Source organism: Trachemys scripta, chromosome 22 (assembly GCF_013100865.1).
Source record: "Trachemys scripta elegans isolate TJP31775 chromosome 22, CAS_Tse_1.0, whole genome shotgun sequence".
Lineage (NCBI taxonomy): Eukaryota > Metazoa > Chordata > Testudines > Emydidae > Trachemys > Trachemys scripta.
The window spans coordinates 679,715-696,797 of record NC_048319.1 but is presented as its reverse complement, the minus strand read 5'-3'; the positions used below and the strand labels follow the sequence as shown (position 1 = coordinate 696,797).

General features: G+C 40.3%; 1 protein-coding gene across 12 annotated transcripts in view; it reads right to left on the bottom strand.

The window, feature by feature from the left end:
- Positions 1-12,281, bottom strand: part of MYO9B (myosin IXB) — a 61,769-nt gene extending 49,488 nt beyond the window's left edge. For 7 of the 12 annotated variants that reach the window (XM_034755514.1, XM_034755515.1, XM_034755520.1 and 4 more), the window contains exon 1: positions 11,372-12,280. In XM_034755514.1, the coding sequence (XP_034611405.1) occupies positions 11,372-12,208 (837 nt within the window). In that variant the 5' untranslated portion in view covers positions 12,209-12,280. Of the gene's footprint in view, positions 1-11,371 lie in introns of all 12 variants that reach the window. The other 5 variants (XR_004643759.1, XR_004643760.1, XR_004643758.1 and 2 more) reach the window with 2 other exon arrangements.
- Between the last annotated feature and the right edge of the window lie 4,802 nt (positions 12,282-17,083).

The following is a 17,083-nucleotide window of genomic DNA, read 5'->3' as shown; positions in this document are numbered from 1 at the left end:
TAATAAATTTGTTAGTCTCTAAGGTGCCACAAGAGTGAACTAGTTTCATTACTCTGGGAGCTAAAGCAACCCAATAAATCAGGCTCACCATAGTTGGATCCAGTGCGTGATGGACATCTGCACCCAACTAGCAAACAGGAGCGGCAAACAGGAGTTTTACGAAGAAGTTCTCCAGGTGAAGGAGAAGTGACTAGGTGACCTTTGGGATGAGTTTGCTGTCCGCTGTGTGCCTGCTTGACTGAAATGTATAATGTGGTCTGTTGGGAAGTGGTAGGGTCCTGTATGCTGAGCCTACTATAGTTTCCTAAGGAACTCTATCCTTTTATCCTAATCCCTTTAGAATCCCTTAACAAGAGAGTGGGTCTAACTCAGGGAGAATGAGCATTTAAAATGCCAGCTAGTAAGCAACTAGAAGAGCTAGAAAACTGGAGAAGCAAGTGGGTGAATTAAGAGAGGGAGCAAGAGAGCTAGATATACCTAAAAATATTCTCTAAACTTAGGCCAATAACCCCCTCACACACAGGGCAAAAAACAACACACACACACACCAAGACAAAACACACACAAAAGACCCTGCAAGAGTAAAAGCAATGCAGCCAGAAGTCCAGCAGCAGGGTAGGGGTGTGTATCATTTTATTGCAATGAATGCAGCACGTCTGATTACCTACCTTGTGGGCTGGTGACGTGTGTGTGCATTTGGTACAAGCAACTTATGGCCCTCAGAGACCGAGTACGGGCTCCTGAGACTGGGGTGGGTGAACTGCAGGAGCTAAGGGATGCAGAGAGGTATATACATGAGACTTTCTGGGACAACAGAGCAGCCGCCACACTGGTGAGGAGGATGAAAGTCTCAGGGAAGGATAACATTAAGGTGGAACCATCCTATAGTTGGGGCCCTCCTTCCACATGATGTCATGGTATCTTCTTGCACGGAGGATACCTCTCCGGGAAAGGGGACTCCAGTTATTAGGAAGAGACAGGTAAAAGTACTGTGAGAATTGATTATTAGAAATATCTGTATTTCATTTTGTGATGACCAGGAGAACTGCATGGAGAATGGCCTGCTGGGTGCAAAGGTTGTGGACCTTTTGAGATATCTAGACAGATGTATGTACAGTGCTGGGGAGGAGCTGGTGGTCGTGGTACTTGTAGATACCAATGGCATAGGTAATGAAGGAGATAGCTCCTGGAGGCCAAATTTACACTGCCAGGGAACAGATTAAAGTCCAGGACCTCGATGGCTGCATTCTCTGAAATGCTGCCAGTTCCACACACAAGGCCAGTTGGAAAGGCAGAACTGCAGGGTCTCACTGAGTACATGAGACAATAACATTTGGAGGAGGGATTTAGGTTTATTAGGAACTGCAGAATGTTTTAGGACAGGAGGAGCCTATACAGGAAGGATGAGCTCCACCTACACCAAACTAGGAGCACACAGTTTGGACAGACACATACCTTAGGGGAGGATTTATTAATGCGAATATTCTATATCCTAGTAAAAAGGAGGGAATCGAAGTTGACAAAGAGTTAGAAACTGAAGAGAAGGAGTCAAATAAAAAAAGAGTCCCATCCAATTGCATTACACAAAGGCAGACAACTAAATATCGACAAATTTTATAAGTTCTTGTATACAAAAGCAAGAAGTCTAAATATTAAGATGGGTGAACTTGAGTGCCTGGCATTAAATGAGGATATTGATCTAACAGGCATCACAGAAACTTTGTGTAACAACGAGAATCAATGGGACACAGTAATCCTAGGGTACAAAATATATAGGAATGACAGAGTAGAATGCACTAGTAGGGTAATGGCACTATATGTGAAAAAAGCATAGAGTCAAATATATTTTAAAAAATCTTAAATGAATCCATCTGTATCATAAAACCACTACAGAAAGAAATTCCACGCTTCAATAGTATGAGTATAGCAATAAGAATATACTACTGACAACCTGACCAGGATGGTCATGACCTTCTCATAAACAAACTAGGGAAATACAACCTAGGTGGAGCTACTATAAGGTGGGTTCACTGGTTAGAAAACCCTTTCCAGAGAGTAGTTAAAAGTGGTTCAATGTCAAGCTGGAAGAGCATATTGAGTGGGGTACCGCAGGGATCGGTCCTGGGTCCAGTTCTGTTCAATATTTTCATCAATGATTTAGATAATGGCATAAAGAGTACACTTACAGAGTTTGTGAACGATAAAAAGCTGGGAGGGGTTGCAAGTGCTTTGGAGGATAGGATTAAAATTCAAAATGATCTGGACAAACTGAAGAAATCATCTGAAGTAAATAGGATGAAATTCAATAGGGAAAAATTCAAAGTATTCTACTTAGGAAGGAATAATTTGTTGTGCACATACAAAATGAGAAATGACTGCCTAGGAAGGAGTACTGGGGTAGGGCGATCTAGGGATCATAGTGGATCACAAGCTAAATATGAGTCAACAGTGTAATACTGTTGCAAAAAAAGCAAATATCATTCTCGGATGTATTATCAAGAATGTTGTAAGCAAGACATAAGAAGTAATTCTTCCGCTTTACTCCGCGCTGCTAAGGGCTCAACTGGAGTATTGTATCCAGTTCTGGGCGCCACATTTCAGGAAAGATGTGGACAAATTGGAGAAAGTCCAGAGGAGAACAATAAAAATTATTAAAGGTCTAGAAAACATGACCTATGAGGAAAGATTGAAAAAATTGGGTTTGTTTAGTCTGGAGAAGAAAAGACTGAGGGGTGGGGTGAGGGGGGACACACACATGATAACAGTCTTCAAGTACATAAAAGGTTGTTACAAGGAGGAGGGAGAAAAAAATTACTTGTTAACCTCTGAGGACAGTACAAGAAGCAATGGGCTTAAATTGCAGCAAGGGAGGTTTAGGTTGGACATTAGGAAAAAACTTCCTGTCAGGGGAGTTAAGCATTGGAACATAGTACAAAGTACACAGCATGTGGTCCAAGAGGGGAGTAGAACTGAACTGCTCGTAATGGCGACCAAAATGTAATTAAATTTAACATCGTTGGGGGGGGGGGGGGGCGGGCCCTGAGGAGAATTCCAAAGAAACCCACCATGGCTCCATTTAACTTCAAAAAGGGGAACTAACCCCCCTCCCCCCTGAAAACACACACACACACACACACACACACACACACACACACACACACACAACAGGAGGCTAGTTAAGTGGAACTTAGAAGGAACAGTCACAGGAGTGAAATGCCTGCAAGTTGCATGAAAACTTTTAAAAAACACCATAATTAGAGGCTTAAACCATTTTATACCCCCAATTAAAAAAAAAGTAAGATGACCAAAGATATGCCACCATGGCTAAACAGCAGAGTGAAAGAGGCAGTTAGAGAGAAAAAGACATCTTTTAAAAATGGGAAGTTGAATCCTACTGAGGAAAATAGAAAGGAACAAATTCTGGCAAGTTGAGTATAAAAGTATAATTAGTCAGACCAAAAAAGAATATGAAAAGCAACTAGCAAAAGACACAAACTAACAGCACCTTTTTTTTTTTTTTTTTTTAAGTACATCAGAAGGAGGAAGCCTGCCAAACAATCAGTGGGGCCAATGGACAAGCAAGGTATTAAACATAAAGAAGTACTACTTCACACAACGCAGTCAACCTGTGGAACTCGTTGCCAGGGGATGTTGAAAGCCAAAACTATAACTGGGTTCAAATTAAGAATTAGATGAGTTCTTATGTTCAAGGAGGATAGGTGCACCATTGGCTATTAGCCAAAATGGTCAGGGATGCAACCCCGTGCTCTGGGTGTCCCTGAGCTTCTGTCTGCCAGAAGCTGGGTCTGAACAACAAGGGATGGATCTCTTGGTAAGTTGCCCTGTTCTGTTCATTCCCTCTGAAGCAGCTGACACTAGCCATTGTCAGTCGGACCCAGCATGGCCATTCTTATGTTCTTAACTGGAGAGAACAGCACAGTCTTGGTCTGTAAAGGCTAATGACATGACCAGTGCATGGCATCTGAATGTCTGGGGAAGTCTGGACAAGCCATATGATGAGTGCACTTAAGGGCAAAGAAGTATTTTATCAGTAAGATAAAAAACAACATGTCAAGCCACATTTGACATCATGTAACTAGAAGCTACTAAGTTTTAAGTGAATAAAAAAAGGGAACTGCCATGCCTTTTGTGACTATGGTCGTTTTAAAAAGCGTATGTCCTCAGAATAGCATCTACTTTAAATAGAACATAGTCTACACCCACTAAATATATTATGCAGGCTTTTGCGGCAAATGTGAATGAAACCAGAGCTGAAGTACCACTTAGTCTTGGCCCACCTCATACCAACATCACAGACTCAGCAGATCTGTAATATAGGAGACTGAGGGCTGGCAGCAAGCTCAAACTATTTTACTCTGTTTTCCATTTCTAGCGGGTTGGAAAATTGAGAACTTTATTTTCCATAACTAAGTTTGGCAGCTTCTCCCTAGTATGAATTGTCTGCGCTCTGGGAAAGCCTCCCTTTTTCTCCCTTTGGGGTTCTGCTGTCATATTAGTTTGTTTTTTGCAATTTTTTTATTTATTACAGAGCATGGCTTACAAGAGAAACACAGGCAGTATTAATAGCTTGGTCCACACTTATTTGGAACCATCCTTTGAAGAGAATTAAGTTTCATGAAGATGCCTCCAGGAATACATTATCCAAATGGCAGAAGAGTACCGAGTGCTGTTTTTATTTCACCTGTCATCTCCATAATATCCTTGAGTAACCTGGAATCCTCCTGTCAAATCAAACTAAGACAAGAATCAAAATTGTTGCACAACTGAAGAGGTACCTCAATCTATTCCACAGTCTGTACTACCATCCTCCACTTCAGAGGCACCATGCTTTATTATTTCAGTGGATTATGAAGGCCACTGTTGTAATGAATCCAAGATATTCACATGTACCAATATTTGGTTTCAGAAGCTGGCTGGATTTTTTAGCTGAGTCTTTCAAAAGTAGACATTTACAATGAATTTCTACCACTCCCAAATTATGCAAGTGGGTTTGCCAAGAATGGCTCTTATTTGGAAACTACTGCCAGTGAAGTTTATCAGCACTTTAGAAGTCCAGTATTTATCTTTTTACCAATCTTACAAAATCTCTAACACGTATTCTGTGTGTCTTTTAAATATTTTCCATACTTCATATTTTTCCTTGACAAAAGTGACCATACAGAATTCATGGAGAATTCCAAAACTATGTAGTGAAGTAAAGCCTTCCCAATCATGTGGAATAAGCCTGGAACATAAGTTTCTAGAAGGACTAGTGCAAAAGTTTGATTAACCAACCCAAACGTTGTCCTTATAAAAAGCTCCCAGGAGATGCAAATTCTTTCAGAGGGAGATCGGGATAGATCACTCCATAATAGCGCTCTTCTGTACACTCCCCCTGAAGCTCCAGTATGGGCCACAGTCAGAGACAAGATACTGGGCAAGATGGACCATGGTCTGACCCAGTATGGCAGCTCTTATGTTCTTATAACTTAGTTCATATGCAAATTTCTAAACCCTATGCCCAACCTTAGTTTAGTTTTCCTAAGCACTGCCCATACCAAAAGGCAATCCTCCACTTCAGTAAGAGATTACACTTTAAAGATTAAATTGTTTAAATTGTGGAGAGGAAAACAGAGCCTGCCTAGCTTTACGCTTCTATCCATCCTCTGACACCCACCCAAAACCTGTCCCTGCCATTCGTTGCAGATTCCCTATCTTTTTCTATAGTATCAATAAGGACACCTGTAACAACCACTCTATAGTTAAAACAGCAACAGTTTCATTTCTTAACTCGCTTTTCATATTTACATAACTTTAAAGAGAAATTAATTTTTTAAGCTGAACCATAATCGTACCATCTTTTACCTCTCTTTCATTCCCTCCTTTGTTCCTGAAGAAAGATGCAAGTGACTCCCAAAGGTATCAACTACCACCACTGGGTGGATCCCAGTAACAGGTCAGACACTGGTGCCTCATCAGTTAGAAGGTGGGTCACATCCAGTCTAAAGGTTGGGAATTCTTAAATTTGCCTTCAAACCAGTGTCTTGCACATTAGCACAAAACAGTTTTAAAATTATCTTCACACATGTACTCACCAATTTGAGAGTGGGGAGGGCAAGGAAAAAGCACTTTGGATGACAAATAGTCCATAATCTGCTAAACACAAATATGCTGAAATCAGTGTGTTACTGCAGTCCAAAAAAGTAATAGTTTATTTTAACTACAGTGTTTTGTTAGCATTTGTATATTAAGGGTAGTGCAGTGGCAAATCCCTTAATTAGGAGGAAAATATTTCAATCCTGTTTTTTCTCCCTGAGGAATTCTGTTAATTAGTTCACTTTTACAGTTTTGTCTTCCACAGAAAATGAATAGTCTTCACAATCTATTTTTCTAGATCAGGAGCTGGAAGGAAAACTCCAAGAAAGCTACCTAGGCAAAGCTACCTGCAAGTTGCATAGTCAGGTGAGTTCTGTCCCAGAAAAGAGGGGCAAATACCACCAACAGAAGTTATGACGAGGGGGAAAGTGAGTTAAGCAGAAAAAGCTTTCAATTAGTCCCCAAACTATTTCCTAATGTATTTAGCAGCTTGCTGGCTAAATTTCTTAGCACTAAACGCTACAGGGGAATAGCTTTTCCTCTCTAGCAGCTATTACTATAAAGACCATAAAGGCAGGTCTTCACTACCTGCCGGATCGGCGGATAGAGATCGATCTATTGGGGATCAATTTATCGCGTCTCGTCTAGATGCGGATAAATCGATCCCCGAACGCATTTCCCGTCGACTCCAGAACTCCAGCTTGCGAGAGGTGGAAGCGGAGTCGACGGGGGAGCGGCAGCGGTTGACTTGCCGCCATCCTCACGGACAGGTAAATCGATTTAGGATATGCTGACTTCAGCTATGCTATTTGCGTAGCTGAAGTTGCGTATCTTAGGTCGACCTCCCCCCCAGTGTAGACCAAGGCTTAATATCCTGAATGTTCAATTGGTCCCCTTGCAGTATTTAAACAGCTTTTAAAAATTACATCTTGGAAGCTGGAAATTCAACAAAATACCATTCCCAGGGATGTTACTGTTAGAGGTTTTATTAGAATGTTTCGGCATGGCACCTGACAATTTCCTATACAGAAACAGACGCATGTGGAAGCTACAGTGTATAAACAAGAGATGCTTTTCACGCCTATTATGATATTGCAGGTGATTGCTATACTGTTGTTGTATGTAGCAGCATGCCAGATAAGTGAACCATGTTGTATTTCCTTTGGTCAAGTGTTGTAGAAGTATAAGCAACCACAGTCTATTTTCTGGCCACCTTATTTTTCCAAGATCCATGATCTTTTACACACTAAGGCCATATTAATCCATGACTGATTTGATATACAATATATTTTATAGTTAACTATGACACCTATGAATTATTTTGGCATATCTAATGTCTCAGATGTTGGAGAAGGTAATTACAAGAAGCATTTAGATTAATCCCATGGCAAGGTATAGTTGTAGTTTTATTTTTTCCATAGTCTGTTTATTTTGAGCAAATGATTAGATGATTCAACACTTTCTACTAATTTGAGGAAAGCTGAGCTACCAGCTTTGGCTAACGAGTCTTCACAAAATGAACAAACAACATGCGGTGAGGAAAAAAATGTAGTTTCAGGTTTCCTGACAGGCTATTCTTAAAGTATATTAATTTAAAAAAAAAATTACAAACCCACCTTGCTAATACAATGCCACCATTCACCTTTATACGATACATTAGAAATGCTGATGTGACTCACTTGAACTCTATGAAAAGGTCAGCCCACGAGCAGATGCCTGGCAATTGGGTGTCACTAAAATAAGAGGTCACGGAAAAAAAGGGGAAGTTCTAAGCCAGTACTTAAAGGCTCTTATAATCTTACTGCAATCAAGCAGACTTCATTAACGTTAATAATCTTTCACATTTGCAAACCACTTCAGAAGGACTCAAAATATAAAGCAAAAATGAAATAGAGTATTGTCAAATGACTAAAACACACTTCAAAGTGTTCTTCTGCACCAAAATCCCCAGGAACATTCATTTTCTAAGGAAAATTCCTTGTTCTGCTTGGTTCTATTAAACGAAAAGCCCAAGTGACTCTCACTGAAGCCAAATCACCAACTCTGAAACAGGACATTTTGGTTGCTAAGACTTCAGTTTCTGTAAGACAGAACATTTGCTACAAAGATTTCATTGCATTCTCCTATTAAACTCACAATTGACTTAAGTATTCATCATCACTTAACAGAATAGTAATTTGCACTAAGAGGACATCTACACTAAGAAAACTGGGACCCATAATTCTCCACTTCATAAGCTCCAGCTGTGATAACAATGGAGGCAGTAGCACAGACAGGATTTGAGCAGTTTTTATTACCATGTTGTCTAATCCTACTGTAAAAATGTGAGTTGTCTATACTTCAAACCTTCACTGCTCCCACTGAGACTCAAGCTGAACTCTTGGAGAATTAAAGGTCCTAACCCATATGCAGACATAACCCTACTCATATTTCTTGGTTAGAGTCACAGGTGCCTCCATAACTTCTCTACACGCAGGATTGTGCTGCCTTATTAACTTTCATGCACCTATGAATGCTTTATTTCCTTTTTAGTTTCAAGCTGATCAGTAGCACTCTTCGTACAAACTTGTGCTCATCTCTGCAAGACATTTTGGGATACAGCTGTACTGCATCTTTCACTTTTATTCAGAAGCAAACAAAGGGATTTACAAAAGTACAGCCCCAGATATGAGTTTAGGTTGAATCAATGTGTGATGGACAAAGGCCCTTAAACCATGAGAAAAGTTCTTGCCTGAAATACTCATAAAAAGAAACTATCAAATCCTAAATTTTAGATGGTATATGTTCAAATGTCATCTTTATGTGAAGTTTCAGAGTAGCAGCCGTGTTAGTCTGTATCCGCAAAAAGAAGAACAGGAGTACTTGTGGCACCTTAGAGACTAACAAATTTATTAGAGCATAAGCTTTCGTGGACTACAGCCCACTTCTTCGGATACATCCACAAGGTGCCACAAGTACTCCTGTTCTTCTTTATGTGAAGGTTTATTTAGAAAATTCCCAAGTTTACGTTTCAATCTTTACTCATATTTCTAGCTAGGAGTGGTTCTTTATGATACACCTAACATGGAAGTCTGAACCAATTTCTAAGAATGCTTGAATAAAACAGCATTTATTTTTTATTGCATAACATCATTACAAATCTAGCTGCTGAAGTTTGGGGTATTTGCATTTCTCATTCAGTTGGCAAAATATAACATGTGATTTCAGTCCCCTCTATCTGATTTGATTATGCTGTATCACATCTTGCAAATTAGAGTCCAAAAGAGTTAATGGTATCAGATACAGCAAGATCAGCTGATTAAATAGTGCTTTCCACAGTGACCCCTTCCTGTTTTCTGTTCTAAACTGCAAACTTGAGCTCCAGCAACTAGCAAACCTCAAATTCTACTTCTGCTTTCAAGTAGAAAAAAGCAAGGCAAAATGCTTGCATGCGCTCCCTGTTCTGTAAAGCATCCTGGGTAAAATTTTCAAAAGCACCTAAGTGACTCACATAGAAAAATAAGACAAGACAAAAACCCCTTATCACTGGTGGTTGAACACTTTTCACAAAGTGATCACTCCATATCTGACCTCTCAGCCTTCATCCTCAAAGGAAACCTGCACAACACCTTCAAAAGAGCAAGGGAGCTTAAATTCATAACTTTTCTAGACACTAAAAATCATGAACTCAATAGGGACTAGGCAGGCCACTCGTCTGGTTTTTAAATCAACAGTCCTGCTTTTGTAATGTTTGTTCCCTATCCAAGGATGCCAGAATGGAGAGCACCCCACTCCACCACCACCAGCATAACCTTGCAGACACTATGTGTGTGAGGTCACACCAGTGGGGGCAAGATGACACAATCTTCAAAATGGTGCCCCTACATGGCATGACCCTACATGCGCATCACACTGACAGGGATGGGATCACGCTCACAACATTCCCAGAAATATCAGAATCTCCAGTATTCCGGGTATATATGAGAGACCACCCTAATAAGGGCACTGGATTTAATGCTTATTACAACAATCTGTAACCCACTAACACCCCCTCTTTTGCCCAATGAGTGCAGAGGTGTTAACTATTTACGCTAAACAATCTGTTTCATCTTGTATTTAGCTGTGACATTCTAAGTACCTGTCCCAGACCAGAAGAAGAGCTCTGTGTAAGATCAAAAGTTTCACCAACAGAAGTTAGCCCAATAAAAGATATTACCTCACCCACCTTGTCTCTAACTGACTTGGTCATTTCTGGAAACTTTACCTCATATTCCTTCTGCACCAAAATTAATGTAGAATTTGGAATCCTTCACAAATGATTGTATTAAAACTTTTACACATTGTTTGAATACAATCCCTTGACAGTTTTAGAATTAATTCCCTCAGCATTTCCCCTGCTATTAGTCATGCATTCACTGGTGGATTACTGAAGGGTCATCTGCATCTTGCAAACTTACTATTTTAGAAAAATATATTCTAATTTAGAGTAAAAAATGGAAGAGATTAAATTCAAGAACTGTTTATGTTTGCCCTCTTGTTATCTCGCACTGTTCTAGACTGATTTTACCCCTGTTTGAGAATGGTGGTTGCTGTCTTTCCTTCTGCTGGAAACGATGTAATAATTAAAACAGAATTTGCTCAGAACACTTACGGGTTAATCAAAATTTCTCCCCAACTGAGAACATGCGTCTGCCTGAAGCAAACCTTTACAGCAGAGAAATAAATCCCTGCGAAAGGGAGTTCACAATGGAAATGCTAAAGACATCCTCACCATGCAAAAAAGCACCACAGGACTCAGAGCGGTAACTATTTCAATGGAGAGCTATTTACTTAGGAAAACATTCACTGTATTCCTGATTCAGTGGAACCAAGTGACTGGTTCTGCTTGATCCGAGACTCAAATACTGACAGTGTTCTAATGAGAGACATCCAATGAATCCTTCACCCCAGCACACTGAGCTCTGGCTGTGAAAATATAACCGATCAAAACGGACATCTTTGAAAACGAGAATGTAACTTGCAAAGGCAAAATAGAGAAATAGCCTATTTCAAAAGAGGAGTAAATGGTCTATTTTAGCTATGCAGAAAGTTAGTTGCAAGGAAACTTTAGATATTAAAAACAAAAATAATTTAAAAATCTGTCTTCAAAGTAGCAGATCAACACAGACTTGGATTTTCAATGCCTCTGCAAGAGAAAGGCCTTCAAAATCCTCCCTAAAAATGAAACATACCAGCAATTATTCAGAAAGTTTTTAAGAAGTTATTTGTGCAAAGAAAAATTTCAGCCTAAGTTTACCTCCAGTACTGGTCCAGCTCCCAAAATAGTTCTCTCCACACCACTCGCGTACCCCTTCTGACTCAGTGCGGTGAAACAATGAATTAAAAAGTTCGTACTTTGAGTTTTTCCAGATCCGCTTTCACCTGAAATGACTATGCACTGGTTGACATGTTTTTTAAGCATTGTGTGATAAGCCACATCAGCTATGGCAAAAATATGGGGCTCCAACTTCCCAAGTTGGTGATTTTCGTACATCTTGACATATTTGGGGTTATAAATGGGCAAGAATTTGAAGGGATTGATGGCAATCAGAATGCTTCCTGCATACGTATAAATCTTGTGTTTTAGAAAGCGGCGTTTGAGATTCTCTAGGAGTGTTGTTTCTGTTAAATTGGAGAGATTGCATAAATCATCAAAGTTTTCCTGATGCCATGGAAGAAAACCCCTTTCAACCAATCGTCGAGCATCCTTCTCCTTGGACACCAATTGCATATGGACATATTTGATGGTCCCATCAGTGTCCCTCTCTTGCAAAAGAAAGTAGTACCCATCGTTTTGTGGATGCTCATCCTGAGCACGGCGGGGCCAAAGCAAAACCCTATGAACAGGAGAGTCATTCAAATCAAGTACCCATTCTTCACCTCCCGATTCTTTCACCTCCACAAGCACATAATGCTTTGAGACATCCAAGTTCAAAATATGTATCACATCCTTGATTACATCTGAAGTGGTGCTGTCCTTAGTTGCAGTGACTGTGCAGCAAGTGGTGCTTTCTGTCGAGAGCTGGGGGTAAATATGAAGATTATAGGCCGCCTTCTCCTGGCAAACTGCACTGCCAGCATCTTTTAAACTCATTCTGCCCCAAACCTGACTTCAGCATACCGCCCCAGCTTGTTGTTCAATGCCCATTATCTGCAAAAGGAGAGTGAAGAGAATTAGATGTTAAAAGGTATCCTGTCCAACTGGTTTCCCTGAAATACAAAAGCAACTGAACCAAAAAATAAAAAATTATCTGAAATATAAGATGAAGTTATTACACAGGCAAATTTATGGAAAGGAAGGTGTTTTCCTGAACATCAGTGATGTTATTGCAAACAAACTGCCCATTTTTTACTTAGGATCTCTCATTGGAAAGGTTTGCTTTATGAGTGAGACTCAGATGGAAGAGGTTGGGGTGGAAAGAATTTGAGCATCTGGGTTTCACAAGCTGTTCCTTCCAGCCTGCATTTTCTCAGATAGTTCTCTCCTCACATAAGCACAGTAACGCAGTGGCTATTTCTTTCATAAAACACACAGCAATTACTGAGAAGAGACACAATTTAGAGCTAATTTCATTACTATCAATCAACAACCACACCCTTAATGCCCCAAAGTGTATTTTTGCTTTTCACCTCCTATTTGAGGATGAGATAAACTAAAATTAGTCTAAATTGTAGCACATTTCAGTTATGATTTTGTAACTAGCTCCTCTGGGATTCACAACTCTCATTCCATTCCTAAAGAACCCCCTATTCATTCCTTTACCCGTGTCTTTCTAACTATTGCTTCATCTCTCTTCTCCCATTTGCTTTCAAGCTCCTCATGAATGAAGCTCCTGTACTGTCATTGATTTCTACTACCTTGATTTCCCCTCCTCAACTCCTAGTGGACCCCTGCAATTGAGCTTCGGTTTCATGGGAGTAGAGAGAGTTAAAAGATGCTGGTCTGTACTCCTCTTTGATCTGCAATCCACTCTGAATCACTGTCCTTCGCTCAGTGTGGTGCTTCACCAGGCATTCAACTGCCATCTAGTTACCTTCCATGGGTAGTCACACTACAAGTACAAACCATTGTGACTGTGGTACACTGAGTTCAATGACCTCTATTATTAACTTAGCAGTGGAGAGCAGTTTCCCAAGGGAAATCTTACAGCTTAGGCAGATGGACAATGAAGCTCTATCTTTGCTCTCTTCAATTTAAGGTGCTCTATTACAGTATACTCAGAGGATGCTACTTGAACAAGTGACCCAAATACAAGTCACAAATTAAACCAAAACACAGTACAAAAGTCAATTCAAGTTACAAATTAACATGCAGTCATTTTCAATGGCAGACAATATTAGGCCAAAGGGTTCCACAAATAAGATCCACAGAGAGTTGGAAACATTCTTTTGTTGGCATTTCCACCACAGGCAGGCGGTCGGTCAATGAATCACTCCAGAGAAGCACATGATAGTTCTGCCACTCCTGAACATAGTCTAAAAATGGAGAACTTCATTTCTAAGCAATTCTGCGTAGAAGCAAGAGTTTCTGAAACATTTTCTGTTATGCACGTTTCTTAGATTATCTTCAGTTAATCTTTATCAACTGGGAGGCAGAATGAACTACAAACAGTGGGACAAATAATGACACTTCTCTGATTAATCCACACGATCCCTTGCAGAATGGTGTCTTATTCTGCATAAAAATTAAGTCTATCTTTCACTTCTAAGAGACTCGTTGTGACACTCACACAGGCGGTTGGATCAGAGGACTCAGGAAATCCCATCCATTTCTTAAATCTATAATTATCACTGATTTTTGACTAATAGCAGACACTCAACCACAAAGGTTAAAGGGCTATATAAGAGCAAGTCCACACTTAAAATGTTTCATCAGCGTAGCTGCACCACTGTAGCACTTTAATGAAGATGCTCTAAACTGATGGGAGAAAGCTCTCCTGTCAGCACAGTTAATCCACCCTCTCTGAGGCAGAAGTTATGTCAGAGAGAGAAGCTTTGCCAAGCAGCAGCAAAGTAAAATTTACAAGACTCTGCTCCTTTCACCACTGCTCCTCAGAACCCCAGTCAGCAGTGACACTATCAACAATCAGAATTTCACCTTACTGCTGCTTGGGAAAGCTAAAAGCAGTAGAAGGGACCCTGGAGTTATTCATGGAAAACATACAGAAAACCACTGAAGCTACAGAAGATGAAGAGTGACAAAGACCACTTCACCTTCTCTCCCCAGCCAGGCAGTTCTGGGAAAAAAGTAGAGTAGCTTAGACCCTTCCCAATCACAGAATTCCTGCTCTCTTCCAGCAGCGAGAAGTTTCAGACACTTACTAGCCAGAGACTGATATGAAAGATGGACCCAAGCAGAGTGCAGAGTCCAGAGGCAGCATTCCCATAGAAATCTCAGCAGCCTTCTACTTCCCAGCTGTTGAAGGTGGTTGAAGGCTGCTTTTCTTACCTAGGCATTGACCTTGTTGATAAAGCCCACCTAACCTCATCTTCTACCTAATATAAAGGCTGTCTGGTACATTTTTCACTCATCCATCACATTTTCCAAAACTACAGTTTTGGATAGCTGCTGGGGGAAATGGAACACAGTAGCCTCAGCTCTGTTCATGGAAGACAAGAGGCACATTATAACATGAAATACTGCTTGTTTAGGGGACAGCTGGTGGTCTGAGCTCAGGAGATTTCCAAGACTGAGAAACAGGAAAAAGAAATATTTCTCATTCTGGGGAAGGTTGATCACTGACAAAGCAACATGCAGACGGTAGACATCAACCTGAAAGTATTTATGCTAGACACAGATTTGCAGTACATGCAGTCATCACAGACATCTGCTTTAGGGGACATCAAACAGACAAGGCAGTTCTGTTTTCTCACTGGGATGGTCTAGGGCACAGAGTTTTCAGTGAAAAGAACTTGCTGCAACATGATTACTACATACATTCACAGAGGGAGAAAATAGGAAGAGTCACCATAATGGTTGCTTCACTTCAACCAAATATGAAATCCAGATGCGGTTTGCTTTATTTTAATACTGTTGAATTTTCAGAGGCCCTCTTCCTCCTTGTGGAACAGTCACCTCATGTAAAATATTTAGAGAGTTATTTAATATTGATGTTAAAGGTTATTTTAATGTTAAAGGCTGGGATTTTCAAAGGACTCTAAGGAAATTGGATACCCAGCTTTCAATGAATTCCTTTTGAATTGATTTGCCTTTGAAAAATCCAGATTAAATTATTCAATAATTACTTTGCATGAAGGTGACCAAAACCATTAAAACTAAAATGTTAAAGTTCACTTTGGAGTAGTCTGAAATGCAATGTTGCAATAATCCACTTCAAATACAAACAGGAGGAGAACCTCCGCGCAGTGTCATAAAAATTAGAAACTTTAAAGCATATCAATTGTTAGGCCTAATTACCTTGACAGTATCCTCTAAAAAGAGCTAAAAGTGGTCTCATGAAATCTTCAAAAGCAAAGCAGAAATGAACATGGATGTTCTGTGAAGCAACAGGCATTCAACAAAATAGGATGTAAGTATCTACTGTTCTACCCATCAATCTGCTTACAAATCCCAGCAGAAGTTGCCTCCGCTATTCATCCCAACAGCTCAAGGCCGTGATTTGGCAGGTAGTGAGCTGAGGGCTTCTCTGCCTACAAGTTCAAAAACTATACTGAATCATAACCTAGAGCAGTGATTCTTAAACTTTTGTACTGGTGACCCCTTTCATATAGCAGGCCTCTGAGTGCGACCCCCCTTATAAATTAAAAACACTTTTTTATATATTTAACACCATTATAAATGCTGGAGGCAAAGCAGGGTTTGGGGTGGAGGCTGACAGCTCGTGACCCCCCCCCCCCCATGTAATAACCTCACGACCCTCTGAGGGGTCCTGACCAGTTTGAGAACCCCTGACCTAGAGGCTGATATACACTTCTCTTGGGATAAACATTTAAAATCACTCAAACAGGAGAAATCAAACATTTCAACTAAACTAGGCCTCAAGCCAAGACGAGATATACCCTAGAGCCCTGTTGGACCCAGCAAGGGGTTTGGTGGGCCTTTTTTCATATTTTGCTCAATGACAGCTCCAAGGACTGCCCAAGCAGATAGGCCTTTTCTGCATAGTGGTGGGAGGGGACTGTCTGAGGTTTTAAAATACAGTTTTATTAGCTGGTTCACACACTTATCGCTTCAGTGTAAACAGGGCCCTAAATGATACACAAAACGGAGGTCAGCTGTAGCAGAGACATTTGACACAGAAGAAAATTAGACTCTTAAGATGAATGTCTGTTGCCACAGACTATTACTGGAATTTCAGAAGGAAATAGTATGTCTAAGCAGCCTGCTAGAGCTAATAGAGTACATTACAGAAGTGAAGTCATGATGTACTACTGGAGAACTACTAGATATCTAGGCTGATACAAAAGAAACCAAACCACAGACCTTCAGATAAAATTATCTTCTTCCGTCTCTCTTGATTTCCTTATTGATTTAAAGTAGGACATTTATCATATGACCTAAGCAATGTTATTTTTTATTATTTGTATTACAGTAGCACCCGAGGAGCCCTAGTCATGAATCAGGATCCCATACTACTAGGTGCTGAACAAACAGAACAAAAAGTCCTTGTCCCAAAGAGCTTAAAAATCTAAGTATATGACAAGAGACAACGGATGGATACAGAAAGACAGGGAGTACAAGAAAACAATGAGACAATATTGGTCACCATGACAGGCAGTGGCTTCTGCACACCAGCAGCAGCACTGTCACAGAACAGGAGAGTTTTAAGGAAGGATTTGAAGGAGAATAAAGAGGTAGCTTTATGGATGTTTATAGGGAGCACCTCACAAGTCGGAGAGGCAGCATGCGAGAGAGCATGAAAGATGCTTGTCTGAAAATTTAGCAAGTGGGCAATGCACTCTGACATCATGAGCCAACAACTGGCTTCAGTCATTCTTGTTTACTTCC